A 17,216-nucleotide genomic window follows, 5' to 3' on the forward strand; every position below is an offset into this window, starting at 1 on the left:
GGGGGGGACTGGCTTGGTCATGAGCAGATACGTGCCATCTCCTGTTAGACTGCTGAGGCCACATGCCCGATCTTTCCTAGACTGAGAGGGGGGTAAGGGAAGAATTCTCGTCGGGGCCACCCTTCTTGGGGTTCCAGGGGCCACTGCAGTGAAGCAAACTCACCAGGGCACAGGCCCCTCTCTAAAGACATGGAAGAGGTCTTACAGGACACGACGCAGACTATCCGGGCTATGGAGCTTCTGGCCTCTCTGACCCCTTTCCCTGCAAGTGAGCCTGACCTACACACCTCCCTCATGCATAAGCTATGTCACTGACCCCTGCAGCCTTGGGGCTGTCCTCATCCCAGGTCTCGGCAGTTAGGAAATGTGTGAGAGCTGCCCAACCCTGGGCTCCAGTGGGGGTGCAGCCAGCAGCCAGCTGGCTGAGCTCTAGGCACCGTCCCCTTGATAGGCCTTTCTTTAGCCCTGAGGCAAGACGGTTTCCTGTAGAGTGCTGAGCCACACCTCGCCCTGGGCCCTGACCTGAGGAGCTCTGCAGAAAACAAACCCTGGGGGCTGTGAATGTCCCACCTTGGCCAGCAAAAGCACCTACTGCTCCCAACTCCCAGAGACATTCCCAGAACTCAGCACTGGTCCCTACCCAGGCCTGACCAGGAGGGGGTCTGGGAGGAAGGCCCCAATCCTCTCTTGCATCCACTGAGAGAGCAAGGCACAGCGGAGGATGGGGGAGGGGCGAAGAAATGGGAAAATTCTCTGTGCTCATTCCAGAGCCTCTACCACATCCCCACCTCCCCAGCCACCATCTAGGACAGGCCACCACCACCCCTCACCTGGAGGTCTAAGGGGACCCCTGACTGATCTCCTCAGAGCCAGTTGGGCCCCTCCTGAAACTGATCTTCTAGAAATGTTCCTGAAACTCTATGACTCTCTTTCTCGAAAGCCTTCACTGGCTTCCCATTGTATCTAGAACAAAATCAATAAAACATGAACCACCAGAGCCCTGTGCGATATGGCCCCCACCCGCTTAACTGCCTCTTCACTGAGCTCCAGCCACAGGGGCCTGGCCCCGTTCCTCCTGAACGCCAAGCTTCCCATTTCAGGTACTCTACCCAGCCCGTCTCTTATGCTTGGAATACTCTTTCCAAAGTCCTTGAGTGGCTAAGTCCATTTTCTGGCCCGCAGGACCCAGCTTAAGAGTTATGATCTCCCCCACCACACACTACACACACACACATGATCTAAATATTCTCTCTTACAGGAATCTGTTCTTTTACTTCCTAGATTATCACAGTTTGTAATCACATGAGTGTGTGTGTGTGTGTGTGTGTGTGTGTGTGTGTGTTCATTTATTTAATGCGACTCCCCTACTAGGACTGAAATCTTGATAAGAGCAGAGACCATGTCCATCTCATTCTCCGCAGTATCCCCAGGTCCTAGCCCAGAGCCTGGCATAAAGTAGATGCCCCCAAAATATCTGTTGAATGAAGGAATGAATGAGTGAGTACAAATGAATGAGTGGGTGACGATGTCTTCTGGCAGTGGAGGGTCATGGCATTGTTCTCCACCAGGGCTGACCTCCCAGCCTCTCCTGCTGCCCCCAAGGCAGGCGCTGGAACCACCAGAAGCCCAGATGCTATTTCACCTCCTTCTTCCTTGTGGGAAGTAAGTTTCTGAGTCTTCTCCATTAGGACTTTCTGATGCCAGTCTGCAGGCGCCCTGAGGGCCTCTCACACCACGGCAGTCCTTCTGATGCCAGTCCACACACACCTGTGGGGCTGCTCCCTTCAGATGACCCTAGGCCCACCATCTTGGTCCTCAGTTTTGGGTCCAGTTGAGGTGAGGTTACTGTGTGGTAGGGGATGCCCAAGAATGGGTTAAGTTGCCAGAAGCAGAGTCCGGCCTTTGGGTTTGCTCAGCCAATCAGAGTCTGTCCTGATGAGGTAAAGCTTCTATCCTGGGTGGCATTGGTTGAGTTGGCCAGCCCCATCTCCTGCTGGAGGGAGCCGTAAGGGTGGAGTTTCTGTGGAACCAGACAGAACTGGAATTAGCTTGCTGTCTACTCAGGCCTGGGCTGCCCGACTCCAGAACCTGCCCCTGCTCCTTTCTAAGGCGCTGAGACAGACCCTGGCCATCTCCAGGGCCCTGTCTAGCTTCCCAGTAGAGATGACAAGGTGGCACACCTCAGCATCACATCTGGAAAAAGTCTCACAGCCAGAACGGACCCAGGAGGCCTCAGTTTCCCTGCCTGAGCCCTGGAATACAGCGGTTGGTACAGGAAGTGACATGGAGCAGTCGTCACAGGCGCTCAGAGCAGCAGCATTCAGCTTCAATAAACAAAGCCACTAGAGGAATCTTCCTATATAGACATGACTTTATTAATCATCATAATTCACAGAGTTCTTCTCGTGCGCCGCTTTGCTAAGCACATGGCATGAGCCCAATCCTCACAAGAACCCTATTAACCCATCTACTTTGCTGATGAAAAAACTGAGTCTCAGAGTGGCTCGGTGTCTTGCCTGAGGCCGCAGAGCGGGAAAGTTTGTATCTCCCTCATCGCTTGCTATGCTATTTTTGAATGACCGGTTGGCATATCTGTCTCCACCGCTGGACTGTGATCTCCCCAGGAAAGAGCGTGACAGATTCGTCTGTGCATTGCCACCATCAGGCCCAGGGCGTGCCCTGAGAACAGGGTAGAACAGGCTGTACTGCACCCCCTTCTCATCCCTGATGGCTCAGTCAAAAGCCTACCCTCCTCAGAGGCTTCCCATTGCCCAGCCCAAAGCTGTGCACACGGTGGGCTCAGTGGTGGTTCACGGAATGGACGGCAAGTGTGCAGCCGCGACCCCACTAAATGGCTCTTAGGATCCACCAGGCACCGCCTTTAATACTCAGCTTGCCACTCTGGTCCCTGTCACGTCTGTCTAATTAAAGGAAAATTCCAGAGGACAGGAATCCGGTCTTGTACATCTCCATGACCCCAAAGGACCTAAACAAGTGTCTGGCACAGCGCAGGCATTTATTATGTATATTTGATTGAATAACCAAAGTCATGTGTATCTGTCTGCCCTACTCGCTTAGAGCCTCCATGGCCACAGGGAAGAAAGACCACCTCTGAGTTCTAGATGAGATGCATGGCAGCATGCCCTGCACAGGGAGTTTGGTAAAAGTTATCCCAGGCAGAAGAAGAAAGATAGGTTCCCTCCAGGGATAGATAATGAAGCAAGAGAGGGGACAGATAATGAGGAAGAAGGGAGTGGTGAGCAGAAGACAGAGGCTGGGAGATCGGAGGGAGTGGGCCATTTATTTCTACAGAAAGATGGAGAGCATGCAGGCCAGCCCCAGCAGCCTCCTACCTACTGTGGTCAGCTAATAGTGAGCAAGAAAAAGGCAATGGATTCCCCAGAGAAGAAATGCAGTCCACCTGCTGCCGGCCTCATTGTGTCCACCCTGCCACAGCTGGAACCCCCACCCTGCAGTCCACAGGCCACAGGCACCTCAAAGACAGCACCGAAAGCCTGTGCCTGCCTGCCCCTTCCCACCTCCAAGAGAGAAACAGACCTGGCCCTTAAGACAGCAGATTTCACAGGCAGTCAAGTAATGCAACATCTTTAGGGTATAATTCCCTACTGGAGACCAGATGACCCCAGGTCCTCGGCTCTCATGAGTGACCAGAATCGCAAAGCTTGAAGAGCTGGAAAGAGCCACCAGACCGATGCACAGATGGAACCCCAGAGGCCGAGCGGGAAGGGGTTGCGGGAGGACACACGCAGGCAGTACCTCTCTATCCTCCTTTGACTCCATCTTGCTCCAATGCCCTCCGTCCTTCCCAACGAGCATTTCGCGTTCAGGGCACCTCACATTCATTATGTTTTGCAAATTTGGGTGAAAACTTTGCATTCTTTGAAATGTTTGAAGCATCTCTATTCAAAGGTGTCAACAAATACTGGCGAAAGGAATGAGGTTGAGAAGGGGCAGCATAGGAGTTTGTGGAATTGCCTTGATAATCCCTCTTTCCCCAGAGAGGCATTTGATTCGGGGGCGGGGGGGTTGGGAGGCGGGTGGCTTGGGCAGTGGCTTCCATTATGCAGCAGAAGGCGGAGCACTCCAGAAAGAACAAAGAAAAGACGTTAAGAAAAACGTGCTACTCAGTCAGGACAAGTTGGTCAAGCAGGACTCTGCTTAAAAATCAAGAAGTCAATGTCTGAGGCCTGCTTGGCCTTCCCTCTTCTCTCTCCCCTGGAGGACAGCAACCCTCGTGGAAAGGCTGTGGCCCAGCCCTTGGCAAAGAGTTCACAGTCACCTGCCAGGACCTGATGGAGCTGAGCCCAGGGGGACAGCCACCTGGACCGTCATTTAAGGTTCCTAAAGCCCTCCCACAACTACATGGGGCTGGAGAAAATCATGTTGACCAAACTTTCCTCAAGGAGCATTCTGTGAGTGACCAGAAGGAGTGAGTTGCTAAGACGCTTTAGTGTGTTGGTGGGAGTGGGCAAAGTTGGGCGGCGAGACCCCCAAGGGGCCAGTCGAATAAGATGATTACACAAGTGTCTTCTAAGGAGGGTGGGCCAAGTGGGGTGTGCAAGGCTGGGTCTCAGGGGAAGAGGCAGTTCTGAGACCATCCCCGTGGTTAGCCTCTCCTTCTTTACCTTTCTCCCGCCCAGCATACAACTTGTCCATCAGACACACGTTTACGGAGTTTTGATTTGAAGAGGCGACCAACTGTTGCCTGCCCAGGATGCTCATATATCTTGGTGTGGCCCAGAAGCCAGGCCTCGAAGCCTGGGGCCTTCCAGGCTCAGTCAGCCAAGCCCGCAGCCCTGCAGGGACCAGAGTGTGTCTCAGAAACGCAAGCTACTTTAGTCTCGAGACTCCCCAAGGTACTGGGAAGGCTGTTGCGAACACACTCCAAGCCCAGGAACCCTGAAGCTGGGCAGAAAGAACTCTTTCCCCTGAACCAGAAGGAGCTAAGCCCAAGACATAGAAACCTGGAGGACATGAGTTCGGCCATGCAACATCCCTGGGGCTGCCCCAGTGAATAGGGAGTGGCCTGGCTTCTGACTATAACCAACCCGGGATCAAGAGCTCAAGGCAGCCTCCAGCCTCCAGCCTCCATGGGTCTCTCTGTTCAGTAAGAGAATCTGACAGTGGGAACCAGCCAGCCAGCACACAACAAGTGGCCCTGATGGAGGTGGGGGCAGTGCACTGCCTACTGGATACCAAGCACTGGGCTGTGAACTGTATGGGCAACGTCTCCTTTCATTCTCACAACAACCCTTTGAGGGAGGAACTGTTGTCCCCCGATGAGGATAGCAAAGCTCTAAGTTAGTATAGTGACTTGCTCAAGGTCACACCACCAGTCAGCAGCAGGTTGCCACACCAAAGTCCATGCGCTTCCCATAGTCCTCCCTCATCAAAGTTATTCTTGCCCCCCGGCTAGTGTGAAACAAGATAACGGTCAGGTCTGAGGTCGTATAGTTCTCAGGCGCTTACCCAGGCTGTGCACCACTGCCCAGACACCTCTCCCCGACCTGCTGCCCTCAGCAGACGCCACTGCTGCCCAGGGCACGATGGGCTTAACCGCATCAGGAAGAAACAAGGCCAGGGAGTTTACAGACAGCTACCCTCCCTTATCCTCTTCTCCCCCACCTTGGCTCCTGCAGCCAACCAGACCAAATCCCAAAATGGCCAACCCTTTAGCAAGAGAAGCACCTGAGCGACTCACAAATGGGGAAATACAGCCGTGCCTTGTGGCTGGCCTCCGAGTGACAAGGGTCCAGCTCCGATCCTACCCCCTCCACAGGCACGGGGCCAGCTGAGGGGCCTGCTCCAGAGCAGTCTCAGATGGCAGTCTCTCATCTCCCCTGATGCTCCAGTTGGCCAACCCCCCCCCTCGCCCCCGCCCCAGCAAACTCCACTTGGCTCCAATGAGCTGTGACCTGCTCAAACTAGAACAGCATCTGCTGCAAACATCCCCTCCCAAGTATGTCTGCCTTGGGCCAGCGTTAAACACCAGTGTGCTGCGCCTGGCACAGCTCGCCAATGGCAGAGGGGCGCCACATGCCCGGCAGCAGCAGGGAGGCCAGTCCAAATTAGACCTTGCCATGGGCAAACCAAAGAACAGAGCCGAGAATTGATGGGTCATGCTCAATTTGGCTCTGCCACTCTACCCGAGCAATATGAAACCCACTCAGTAGCCCCAGTGAGGTGCCAAGGGGCAGAGACATTCAAGCACAGGCCTCCCTGCCAGGAGCTCGTGGTCCAGATCCAAGTCCTGAGCTGAGACTGGTCCCAAGCTCAATTCGGAGGCTCCAGGGTCCAGGCCCCTGAGGGGAAGCCAGGCAGCCGGGGCGGCAGCCACTGGCGACACCCTTACCTTGCTCCGTGGGGGCGAGGCCGCCAGCTGTTGCTGCTTCGCGATGTTCTCTGACAGGCACCAGCACACTCTCTTCTTCTGCTCCTGCGAGTGCGCTTCCAAAGTGAATAAGCACTCTGCCTTCTGACGTCAGGGAAAATAGAGAAAGGGACGGTCAGGGCTGCTCCCTGGTTCTGGGGGCTCCCAGGCCCGAGCCCATCCCTGGGCTGCAGAGGGCGAGGCTGCAGCAGGGAGGGGAGTGCCCACTAAAAGCCACAAATGCACACGAATCCCCAGTGGCATCGAGGCAACCAGAGGAGCAGGGAAGCTGGCTCAGGGGCCAGCTGGCGAGCCTTGTGCCCACAGGTTGGGGGAAGGGAGGGAAGCAGTGGTTCCCAACACAGTGGAGGCCTATGGAGAGCCACAGAACAGAAATGGTGAGGTCACCCCCGGGGACAGGCAGCACAAAGCAGCAGCTGGGAGAGCATGTGGGGAACCCAGAGGGCCAAGGTCTTTGCCTTTCTGATGCTCTGTGGAGCCAGGATCCCCGCTCCCCCGGCTCACAGGACCCCCTCTCCCACCCAGGGCACACTCGTCTAATCACCAAGCCAAGGTTCGATGAGTGACTGGATGGCACACCAACAGAAGCCTTTGGAAAGTCTTTGGCAGGCACCGTCCTGTGGCCTCTAGCCCCACTGCCGCCTGGCCTGTGAGCTGGGACTGATCCAGGACTGCTCAGCTCCCCCGAGCGCAACAGCAGTCTCTGGCACTGCTGTCCTGTGAATCCCGCTTCGCCATTTAACCTCGTTCAGTGCTGCAGTCTTATCTTCCCAACTGGACTAGAAACTCCTTCTTGGAAGGCCTTTCTCATCTGGACCTAGCACAGGGCTTGGCAAGCAATGCTCCGGTAAGCTCTGGCTCCCTGGAGGGACTTCCGGGAGGAGGTCAAAGCCAGGGCAGCCCGGCCTGAGCACCAACGGGCTGCGGAGACTCAGGGAGTGAGCCCTGGGTTGTCAGAATATGCTGAGTGGGGAGGGGCGGTGCAGCACGCCCAGGGCTCTCATCCACTGCAGCACACTCCGGTCAGGGGATTAGGAGCTTTCTGACTCCGCTGGAATTTGATTATAACCTCCCAGGGCTGCGAGGAGATGAACTCAGCCAGGGAGCTAAGAGCACACGCTGGACGGCTTGAAACAGAGAAGACAGCGTTTGTATGCAGTCCTTCCTTGTTGTGTGGTTGAACAGGCCTGGTCTGAATGCCAGCTTTGCCACTTCCTAGCTGATGACCTCAGGAAAGTCTGTAAAATGGGAGCGATAATGCCATCGCCCACGTCTCAGGGTTCTGGGGAGGCAAGTGACGAGGGTCATCTCAGGCCTCAATAAACAGCTGCTATTGCTCAGCTATTGTTCACTCCTTCATTTAATACATATTTGTTGAGTACTTGCTATGTGTCAGAGATTGTACTAGGCCCTGGGGGTAAAGGAGAAATAGAGCTCTTGCCCTGAGGTTGGGGTGGGGGTGGGGGGGGGGGCAGACAATAAACGAATAAACAATATATTTACAAATTGTGAAAAGGCGACTAAGGGAGAGGGCCTACTTGAGCCCGCTGGCCAGAGACGGCCTCTCTGAAGGGGCAGCAGTCCAGCCAGGCTGGAGCAATGAGGAGCCAGCAACGAAAGTGCTGGGGAGAAACTGTTCTAAGCAGAAGGAACAGCAAATGCAAAGCTCCAAGCTGGGTGGTTACAGCCTCATCTAACAGCATTGAGGAACATTTTCCACCCCGCCATCCAACGCAACCCTCGGGGATGCCACCCTCCAGGGTGAGGACAGCTCCCATGTTAAGTGTTCTCTGGGTGTAGCAATTACTTTCCAGCTCAAAAGTGCTCAGAAGCTGATCTACCTAAAAGCATCAGAGGAGAAAGAGAAGAAAGCCCTGCCCCCGGGGCTTCTGGGAACTGGGTGGATGGGTGAGGCAATCCTATCACTTAACCACAGGTTCCCTCCATTTCCCAGAACCCCCAGCCCACTACAGGGTAGGACACACCCAGCAAAAGACCCCAAGATCCCCCATGGAGAAGTCAGGTGGAGCGGGAGACAACCAGACAGGCCGTCTGCGCCCAGTCTCACTGTGTCCCCCCTACGAGGGGAGGGGTGAGGCAGGGAAAAGGCCATCACTCCACAAAGCTGGCCCTGGCGGGAGCCTCCTGGGTTCTGCCTCTACCTTGCTGTTTGGATTTTCAGCATATCCTTTAATCGCCCTGAGTCTCTTTCAGCTCTGAAGCAGAAATTCTGTCCTAATAATAATTCCTTCTATCTCATTACCAATTTTAAAAAGCACGTTACCATCCACGATCTCAAGAAAAGCGTCTCCTCTTAAGGCCCTAAATCTAGGCCTGGCCCAGTGGCTAGTGGTCTTAGACGGGTACACATTATTAGGAAGCCCTTGCTCCCCAGGCTCTGCTTGAGGTGCTGCCTAAAGCTTTGAGGCTGGCCCGGCCAAGAGTGACAGCACGGAGCCAGGGAGGCTGAATTGCCATCTGCCTAAGTCTCTCTAAATCGGGGACCCCAGTGCTGCCCCCACAGGATGCGAACCTGTTGCTCTTAATCCATTGTGTGATCTCGCCCATCAGTTACAAGCTGATGCACACACTGCCCTCAGTACCAGGCTCCAGGGTCAAGGGTGTAAGCTACCCTGCAGGCATTCTCACATAACTCATTCACAGGGGGGGGCCTCTTGGCTTCAGGGAGGTTAGCCAAGCAGCACCGGGCCCAGCCCTCTCCATTCGAACATGAGCATCCCAAAGCCAACCAGAAACCCAGCACCTCTTGGCCTCTTTCAAACCCCCGTCTTGCCTCACCGCCTTGTTCCTAAATTACTATCTTTGTAAAAACTAAAACCTCTTCTTCTCCTATTTTCATTTGTTCACTTGCTTTGACAAACGTGCTCTCTTTTAATTCAGTTCTCCCCATGACCCTATCCCATAGCGAGGAAGGGGAGGCACAGATGCTACCATTTTTCAGATGAGAAAACAGAGGCTCAGAGAGGTCAAGTTGGCTGCTCCGGGAGCTCTCAGGAGAGGAGGCATGCAAAGTCTGTCTTCCGCCTCCCCCAGAGCCTGTGACCTTGCCACATTTGTATAACTGCGTATGGACATTAATTACAAAGAACGTGAGATAGTCCTCTTAACTTTTAAAAGGTCAATGACTCTAATGGAGAGGAAATGAATATGAAAAGCTCTCCTCCCGTTATGGAGCTGACAAAATAACAGCTACCATTTATTGAGCACTTACTGTGTGCCAGGCTCTGAGCTAAGTGCCTTGGACACAGTATCTCATTGCATCTCACTTAATCATTACAAAGTAGGCCTCATTGGCCTTGTTTCAGACATGAGTATGTAACCTGCCCAGTTCACTCAGGTAGGAAATGGAAGAGACAAGATTCGAATCCAGGTCTTCTTAACCCCAAGTGCAGACTGAAATTAATGGAGTCAGTATCAGATTCTACGTTGGTCCATAGCCAATGGGGTCTTAGGGCCATGGTCGGCAAACTGCGGCTCATGAGCCACATGTGGCTCTTTGGCCCCTTGAGTGTGGCTCTTCCACAAAATATCATGGCCTGGGCGAGTCTATTTTGAAGAAGTGGCGTTAGAGGAAGTTTAAGTTTAAAAAATTTGGCTCTTAAAAGGAATTTCAATCGTTGTACTGTTGCTATTTGGCTCTGTTGACTAATGAGTTTGCCGACCACTGGCTTAGGGGAAACCCACCCAGGGCCTACTGCTGGGGCACAGTCAGAGCAGCTGCCACCCAGGCAATTGGGGCTTTCTCAGGGCCATGGAAAACCCTCTCCAAATCCCGACTCTCTGGCCCTGGTTTCTTCTCTGGGTACCACCTGCCTGTTAGGCAACGGAAAGAAACCACTTGTCACAAGTTCCAACTCAGATGTGAGTTCTGGGTTCTGCGTGGGATCCAGAACCACCGTGTCAAGCCTGTCCCAAGAACAGAGCCAGCAGCCCTCTCTCGTCTTCCTTCATCATGGACATGCCTCTCATCCACAGCAGCCCAATTAAGAGAAAAGAGAGGCTTCTGGCTGGCGTGGGGTCAGATCACCTGGCACTTTACTGAAATAAAAGGCCCCCGATCAATACCCCTTCATCAGTCTTTGGAGCCTAGGAGGTCACAGCTCCCGGGAAACGAATGAGCAGAAGTGCTTTTCTCTGGGAAAAACAAACCCAGCTTGGCAGGAAGCCCTCTTGGCATTCAAGAACGAGGAGCTTCATTTCAGACCCCGCCGGAGGGAATGGGGGTCCAGAGGGGTGGGCATGGAGGGGCCGATGCTCTGGCTCTTCCCAGCCTGGCTCGCAGCTTCTAAGCTGCTCACTGTGCTCTGAACTGAACACCCACTACCTCTGAAGTGCCTCCGCCAGCTACTCTCAGGACCTGGGGGTTGTGCGGACACAGGGGAGGATGTCCAATGCTGTCCGGCCCTCGGGTTGCCATTCTAGGCAGCCAGCATCCCCGGCTCAGTTCTGATGACGTGCACTGTCCTTTGAAACTCTCTGCTCTCCCCTGAAGCTAACATCAAATCATCTTCTCCCCAGAGGTCTGTTCACCGGAGGGGACCCTCTCCAAGGCCTGCACCTCTTATCTTAGCCAGGAGCTGAAGGAATGATTTTCAATCACAAATGACACACACTCCTTCTCAAAGGGGTGGCCTCCTCTCAGCCAGCCAGAGTAGACCATGCCCCACCCACAGGGTGTGGCCAGTGTAGACTTTCCCAGGTTCCCAGGACTGTTTGGTGGGACAGACCAAAGCAGGAGCAGGGGACAGGAATGGGTCTAATGAACCCTTGCTTGGGACAGAGAGCGCCCCTGCTCATATTAGCAGAGACACAGGTGGCGAATAAAAAATTCGCTGAAAATGGAAAAGAATTTGATGGCTCAGGAGTAGCTCTCAGTTTTTTTTTTTCACCACCAAGAACCTCTGATGAAAGCCCTGGTTTGATGATATTTTATCTCCCAAACCATATTAAGCAATAAGCTGTTTGCCCCATTTTGCTCAGCAAAGGCATTACACTGCCCATCAGAGCTTCTGTTCAGACTGAGATAACCAGGCCTGCCAATCACACGGAGCCCAAAACACAGACACGTGATGTGTTCTTTAGCCTGTGTTATCTGGCTCGGGTAAAGGTACAAATGCCAGACCTGCCCGGGACCACTTTGCCTGAGGTGGGATGGAGGTGGCATCAGAACCCTGCACTAGAACCTATCCCAGCAGCTCCTCTCAAGCACCAGGTCACGGATCTCTCCTCAAAGGCGGAGAGGAGGACTCACCTCTGCCAGATACAGCACGCAGAATTTCAGGTCGTCCGAAGGACCTTTGGGAACAAAAAGGAAGACTTGCATTAGAACTGGCTCCTGTCTCAGCAGTTTGTTCAAGCACAGTCTCACCCGGAGGGCTGTGTGGTGCGTCCTGGAGAAAGAGAAAGCAGCAGGCCCAGGAGACAGGGACATCTCTGGAGCAAATGCCACTTAGGAACTAGCAGGTTGAGACACAGCTGGACGGCCTCTGCCTGCAGGTCAGCCTGACTGGAGGAACGCCGGGATCGCACCCCCACGAGGCAGCCAGGAGCCCGCTTTGGGCATCAAACAGCCAGGTCCAGGGAGCTATCATCCATCCCAGGAGGCCTCTTCCTCTCCATGCCGCTGGGAGGGAGGGAGCCCTGATAAGAAATCTGTCATGTTTAAGGACCCCATCATTTCCAAGCTTCTGCCAGCTCTTTGTGTTGCTGAGGGTGGAGACAAAAGGAGCTGGTTTCTTTTGTTTAAAACACGCTGGGATGTTTCCTTGACTTTCCAGAGCAGACCTTAGTGCCAAGGGAGAAACAAAGAGGTCTAAGTTAAAAGAATAACAGAAATTTGGGTTTAGAAGCTGGCACTGAGAGAAGAGAAGGCTCCATATAGCAGGGAGGGGAACGCCCAGGATTTGGGAGCCTCAGGGGCACAGGAGGCCGAGGTTGGGGGAATGCAGCCTAGGACACGGTCCCGATGAGGAGGGACAGCTGATGATTGCCTTGACCGCATTTCCGTGCTGTGACACCCCACCTCCGCCCTCCCGCATGACCCCAACCCTTCACTGAAGTCTACTCTGCCTCATAGCCTTGTGCTGGCAGCACTGGGAGGGAAAGACAGAATGGGGGCAGTGCTCAGCATGGCTCAGCGCCTCCTAAAAGGGTGACGTGCCTCCAGAGCCAAGGGTGCCGGCAAGGAGCTGCAGCTGTGGGAGAGCAGGCTGCAAGGTGGCTGACCCCGGAGGGACCACATTCCACCAGACACCCTTCTGAACCTTAGATTGAGCTCTGGACTCCCCAGAGCGTGGAAATGGGGTGAGCGTCAAGGAAAAGCACAGGGACATTTGGGTTTCTATGCTCCAGATGCTTTTGCCATGCCGAAAGGTAACAAGGAGCCATGTGGTTCCTGGGTGGGCCTTGCTTCCCACTAATGACTGTGTGGGTCTGTTAGGAGGATCCCCAGCCCGGGGCTGAGTAGGGCCCCACTGGGTTTTCCCACCCAGGTCTGACCCTGCTGTCATTTCCCGAAGTTCTCTCAGGCCTGGACTGGGATCCCAAACTCGGCCATTCACCAAGGCCTGTCCACCCTGCGAGACAAGCCAAGAGGGTTATTGTGTCCGTTTTCCAGATGCAGAAACTGAGACCCAGGGAGGGAACACAGTTTGTACACGGCATACAGTAAGGAAGTGAGAGCTGAGATCTGAAGCCAGGACTACCTGCCTCCAAAGCCTGTGTTCTGACCCCTATGTCACACTTCTGCCCCCGAACCAGGTCACTTCTCTGTTACTCCACAGGCCGTGTGCTCCCGAGGTGGGAATGCCCCCCTTCCTCCACTCGCCCTGGCAGCCAGCACTGAGGTGGACTCTGAGGATATGCTCAGAAAATGTCACCGACTAAATTTCTCTCCCAACATTCCCGTGGCTGGGACCTCAGCGGCTGAGCTTTCACACCTGGCTCCCCAGGTTGGATTACAGAGCCCAAGAATCAGCTAGATATTTCCAGGCCGTCCTGAGCGAGCAGAGCAGGCCAGGAAGACACGCTGTGGGCGGGATGCTGGCCGCCCGGGAGGCAGAAACACAAAGAGCCGCAAAGTCAGTGGGTGGCAGAACAGGAAGAGACCACAATGGGCCCTGGCTGACCGGAGATGTCCCAATTGTGAGCGCCAGCTCTCCGCCTGTTCCCATTACACTGGGGTGCAGCCCCGCTGGAGCTTGGGGAGAGCTGGACAGGAGGGCAGGCGAGGAAGAAGCACCCCGGCCCCCAAGCTGAGGCAGAGCTTCCGGTCTCCTTTCAGTCAGTCATGCGTTCACCCGACAAACATCCCTTGAGCACCCACAACGTTCTGGGCCCCCTGCTAGACGCTGGGAATGTGCTTTGCCAGCGGAGGTAAGCACCCTTCAGACAAGTCATCCCAGGGAGTCCTTGGTCCCTGAGCGGGGCTGATTCCCCCCGGCCAGGGGGGCAACCCTCAGCAGTCCCAGCCCGCAGGAAAAGCTGGGTGTGTTCCTTGTTTACCATCTTCTTTGCCCCAAATTGAACTCTTCACACATGTTGATCTTGAAAGAAACAGGAAACCTAGGAGTGTGCGCGATGTTAATTGTTCCTGCAACAGAAGCTCCAGCTGAGCCCCAAATGCATCTCTTAAAAGCCTCACTCAGGCCCTTGCCTCCGCAGCGGGTCTCTGGGGGCACAAGGGAGGCGGGCAGGAAATCGGGCGCCAGAGTTCGGGACACTGGGTCCTGCAGCTCCAGCTCTGACTGCAGGAGAAGGGGTCACTGGACTCTGAGAACCCCAGGCAGGACCCACAGGGCTGTCTCAGGGGAGGGGAGGAGCGGGGAGGCGAGGGCTCCGCCAATGCCTGGAAAGAAATCTAAGCAACAGAATGTGCACCTTGAGTGCTCAATGTCACTGAGCCATTTCCGTTGCTCTCAGCAGCTCATGGGCTCCCTGGAGAGCCATGTTCAGTGTTTGCTCACCGACACTGCTGGAAAAGGGCAAGGCAATCTGTCTGCTCCAAACCATCTGCCCAGCAGACCCAGGGCAGGCATGCAAGCACACGTGTGCACACACATGCATATACACACACACACACCTCCCATGCCAATCCAAATGAGCTCTAATAGCATGGTCATCTCTCCTGAGGAGTGCTGGCCTTGGCCACCCTCAGCTTGCCATCTGCAGGGAGAGGGTGTGGTCTCCAGCCTTGAGGAAGCCAGGCCTGCACGAGGCTGTAGCTCACATGGGCTCAGCATCTGAAAAGTATCGGGTGCAACGCCTCAGGCCCTGCACCACCTACCATGACCATCCGCCACCCAGTGGAGGACGGAGCTCACCCAGCCTCGAACTTCAAACCTTGGGCTGGAGGCTTCAGGTGGGGAAGATCCAACCGATTTCCAGACAAGGCCCCCTGAGGGGTGGATGCTGGACATACGGGCACTGTCTAGCTTCCCACAGCCACCTCAGGGTCTGTCTGGGCACATCAGGGCTGGGAACGGACACAAAGGACTGGCCCAAGAAGTCCAGAACATAGGAAGCGCCAGCTGAAGTCACATGGCACATTAGCCCAGACCCCAAACTCGCAGCTGCTACCCTTGGCTCTTCCACTGCCCTCATCGCTCCCATCCCAACCCCTATGCAAAGCACAGCCAGTTTGAGCCCCCCTTCTTTTCCCCTCCCTCCTTTTCACAGAAGGATGAGCCCTGTCACCCAATAAGAGTTCGGTTCTATAATCAATCAGTCCATGTTACCAAACACTGCTCCCCAGTACTCCTCACAGCTGAGCTGTCTAAGCTGGGGGTGGGCAGATGCATGAAGGAAGAGACTGCACTGTGTGTGTGTGTGTGTGTGTGTGTGTGTGTGCGTGCGTGTGTGCATGCAGGGGGTGGGAGGGACTTGACAATGGGCATGTAGGGGAAGCTGGTGAGAGGGAGGGAGGAAAGGGCAGAGCAGCAGGAAACCAAGGGCAGTAGCTCTCAGCTCCCAGGAGAGCACCCTGCAATGCCAGGGTCTGAGCTGAGCTTGCTCAGCGGGCTGCTCCTCACCACTGACCTTGGTCAGGGGAGCCCGCCCCGAGGAAGGGGTGGCCTCTGAGCGAGGTGACTTGCTGTTTCCCCTCAGCGGCTGCCCCGGTCAGTGGGCAGGAGGAAGGCAGAGGCAGAGAAGAAGTTGTAAGACTTCCTGTGGGGTGGCGGCAGTGGAGGTTCTCACACTGCCTGGTGTCTGAGGAGGAAGGCCAGCCGGGGCTGAGCACACAGGTTGGGTTGCAAACAGGCAGGAAGTTTTCCTGGAGCAAAACCCATCAAAACAGAATTCTTTCGCCGGGTAATATTTTCCTCCCTGCCCCTGTCACCCACACTCAAACAGGTCTGTTGTTGTTTTCATAATCTGGGAGAGGAAATCAAGCCCCTTTCAGCGGAGACCTCAGGCGCCAAACCAAACCGCGCAGCAGATACTCCCAGCTGGCTTCCCGTCGATGGAAAGTTTGGGGTAGAGGTTCACTCCACACTCCCTTGTGCTCCTGCTTGCAAGCCCCCGGCCACGTGTGCTCCAAAGCAATAAAGCAGAATGGGGAAGGAGCAGTGGTCTCTTGTCCCGGATATGTGTGGTGAGTGCGGTGACAACGAGCATTTACTGGGCACCTAGAGTGGGTCCGGCACTTTACACATGTGACCTAATTTACTCTTCACAACAACCATCTGAAATACTATTGGTCTCCCACATTCACACATAAGGAAACAGGCCCAGAGTGGTTCAGTAACTTGCCCAAGGTCACACAGGTAGTGAGGGGCCGGGCCAAGAGCTGAACATAGATCCAAGTCCAGAGCTCTTCCCACTTCACTCCGTAGCCTCCCTAAACATCTCTGGAACAGAAACCTCCCACAAAGGTCGGGGTATACAGGGAGGCTTGCCAGCCTAGAATGGGATACCAGTGTGGGAGAGCCCTCCAGCCCAGGGGCAGGACCTCACCACACATGTCATGCCCCACTGACCAGCTGGCAGCTCAGCACCAGAGGGGCTGGACCCAAACTGAGCATCCAGGCTGCCCGGAGCAGTGGCCCTGGGGCAAGAGGGGAGAGGGCCCGGGGCACGTTGGGCATAAACTTACCTTCCTGCAGCTTCACACTCTGGAGGTAGAGGGGGTTCCTCAGGACGTTGCAGCGGCCCGGCTCGTCCTCCTTGGTGAAGAGCAGCAGGTCCGAATAGGCAAACAGTGTCACCTGCGTCAGGCGAGAGCGAACAGAACGGGCCCTTCAGCCGGCCCACAGGCCAGGAGCCACGACCTCCCTAAAGGCCCGGGAAAGGAGTCCTTGTCTCTTAGGCAGAACCAGGAGCAGATTCAATGTGGCCTCGGCCAAGGGCAGAGACCTGACCTGCAGTCAAGACCATCCCTTTGCCCTACAGTTTGCTACAGCTCCACTCCTCACAGTAGGAGAACATAGAACAAAAAAGCCCAGCTTCACCGTCTCTGGCAGATGGCCCTTGCAAGCCTCGCCACAGCCTGACGCTGCACAGGCCCACAGCTCTGTCCAAGAGCCCTGGAATCTCCAGCCCTTGGCTTAGAGCTGTCCTTGAGCTGCAGGATGTCCTGCATCTGCTTGTATTCTCCTCTAAACATCTGGCTGGGAGAGCACTGGACTTGAACTGAGAAGTCATGAGGCTCTCTCCCCTAAGGAGCCATGAAAGCTTGGTTAAGTCTCCTGCGTTTTCTCATCTGCACACACAGGGTGAGAGCCCCTGCCCGGCTCCCTCACAAGCTCCGAGCAGACGGTGCATTGAAGCGCAGTGCAACGTGAGG

General features: G+C 55.1%; 1 protein-coding gene across 1 annotated transcript in view; it reads right to left on the minus strand.

Moving 5' to 3' along the window:
• Nucleotides 1-1,339: 1,339 nt before the first annotated feature.
• LOC103298492 (regulator of G protein signaling 3) overlaps nucleotides 1,340-17,216 on the minus strand; it is a 37,071-nt gene continuing 21,194 nt past the window's right edge. The window contains exons 8-11 of the mRNA XM_028130757.2: nucleotides 16,527-16,638; nucleotides 11,685-11,728; nucleotides 6,374-6,496; nucleotides 1,340-2,020 (exon numbers count right to left, since the gene is read on the minus strand). Coding sequence (XP_027986558.2) covers nucleotides 1,913-2,020; nucleotides 6,374-6,496; nucleotides 11,685-11,728; nucleotides 16,527-16,638 — 387 coding nt within the window. The 3' untranslated portion in view covers nucleotides 1,340-1,912. The remainder of the gene's footprint in view (nucleotides 2,021-6,373; nucleotides 6,497-11,684; nucleotides 11,729-16,526; nucleotides 16,639-17,216) is intronic.

The sequence above is a fragment of the Eptesicus fuscus genome, chromosome 15 (assembly GCF_027574615.1).
Source record: "Eptesicus fuscus isolate TK198812 chromosome 15, DD_ASM_mEF_20220401, whole genome shotgun sequence".
Classification (NCBI taxonomy): Eukaryota; Metazoa; Chordata; class Mammalia; order Chiroptera; family Vespertilionidae; genus Eptesicus; species Eptesicus fuscus.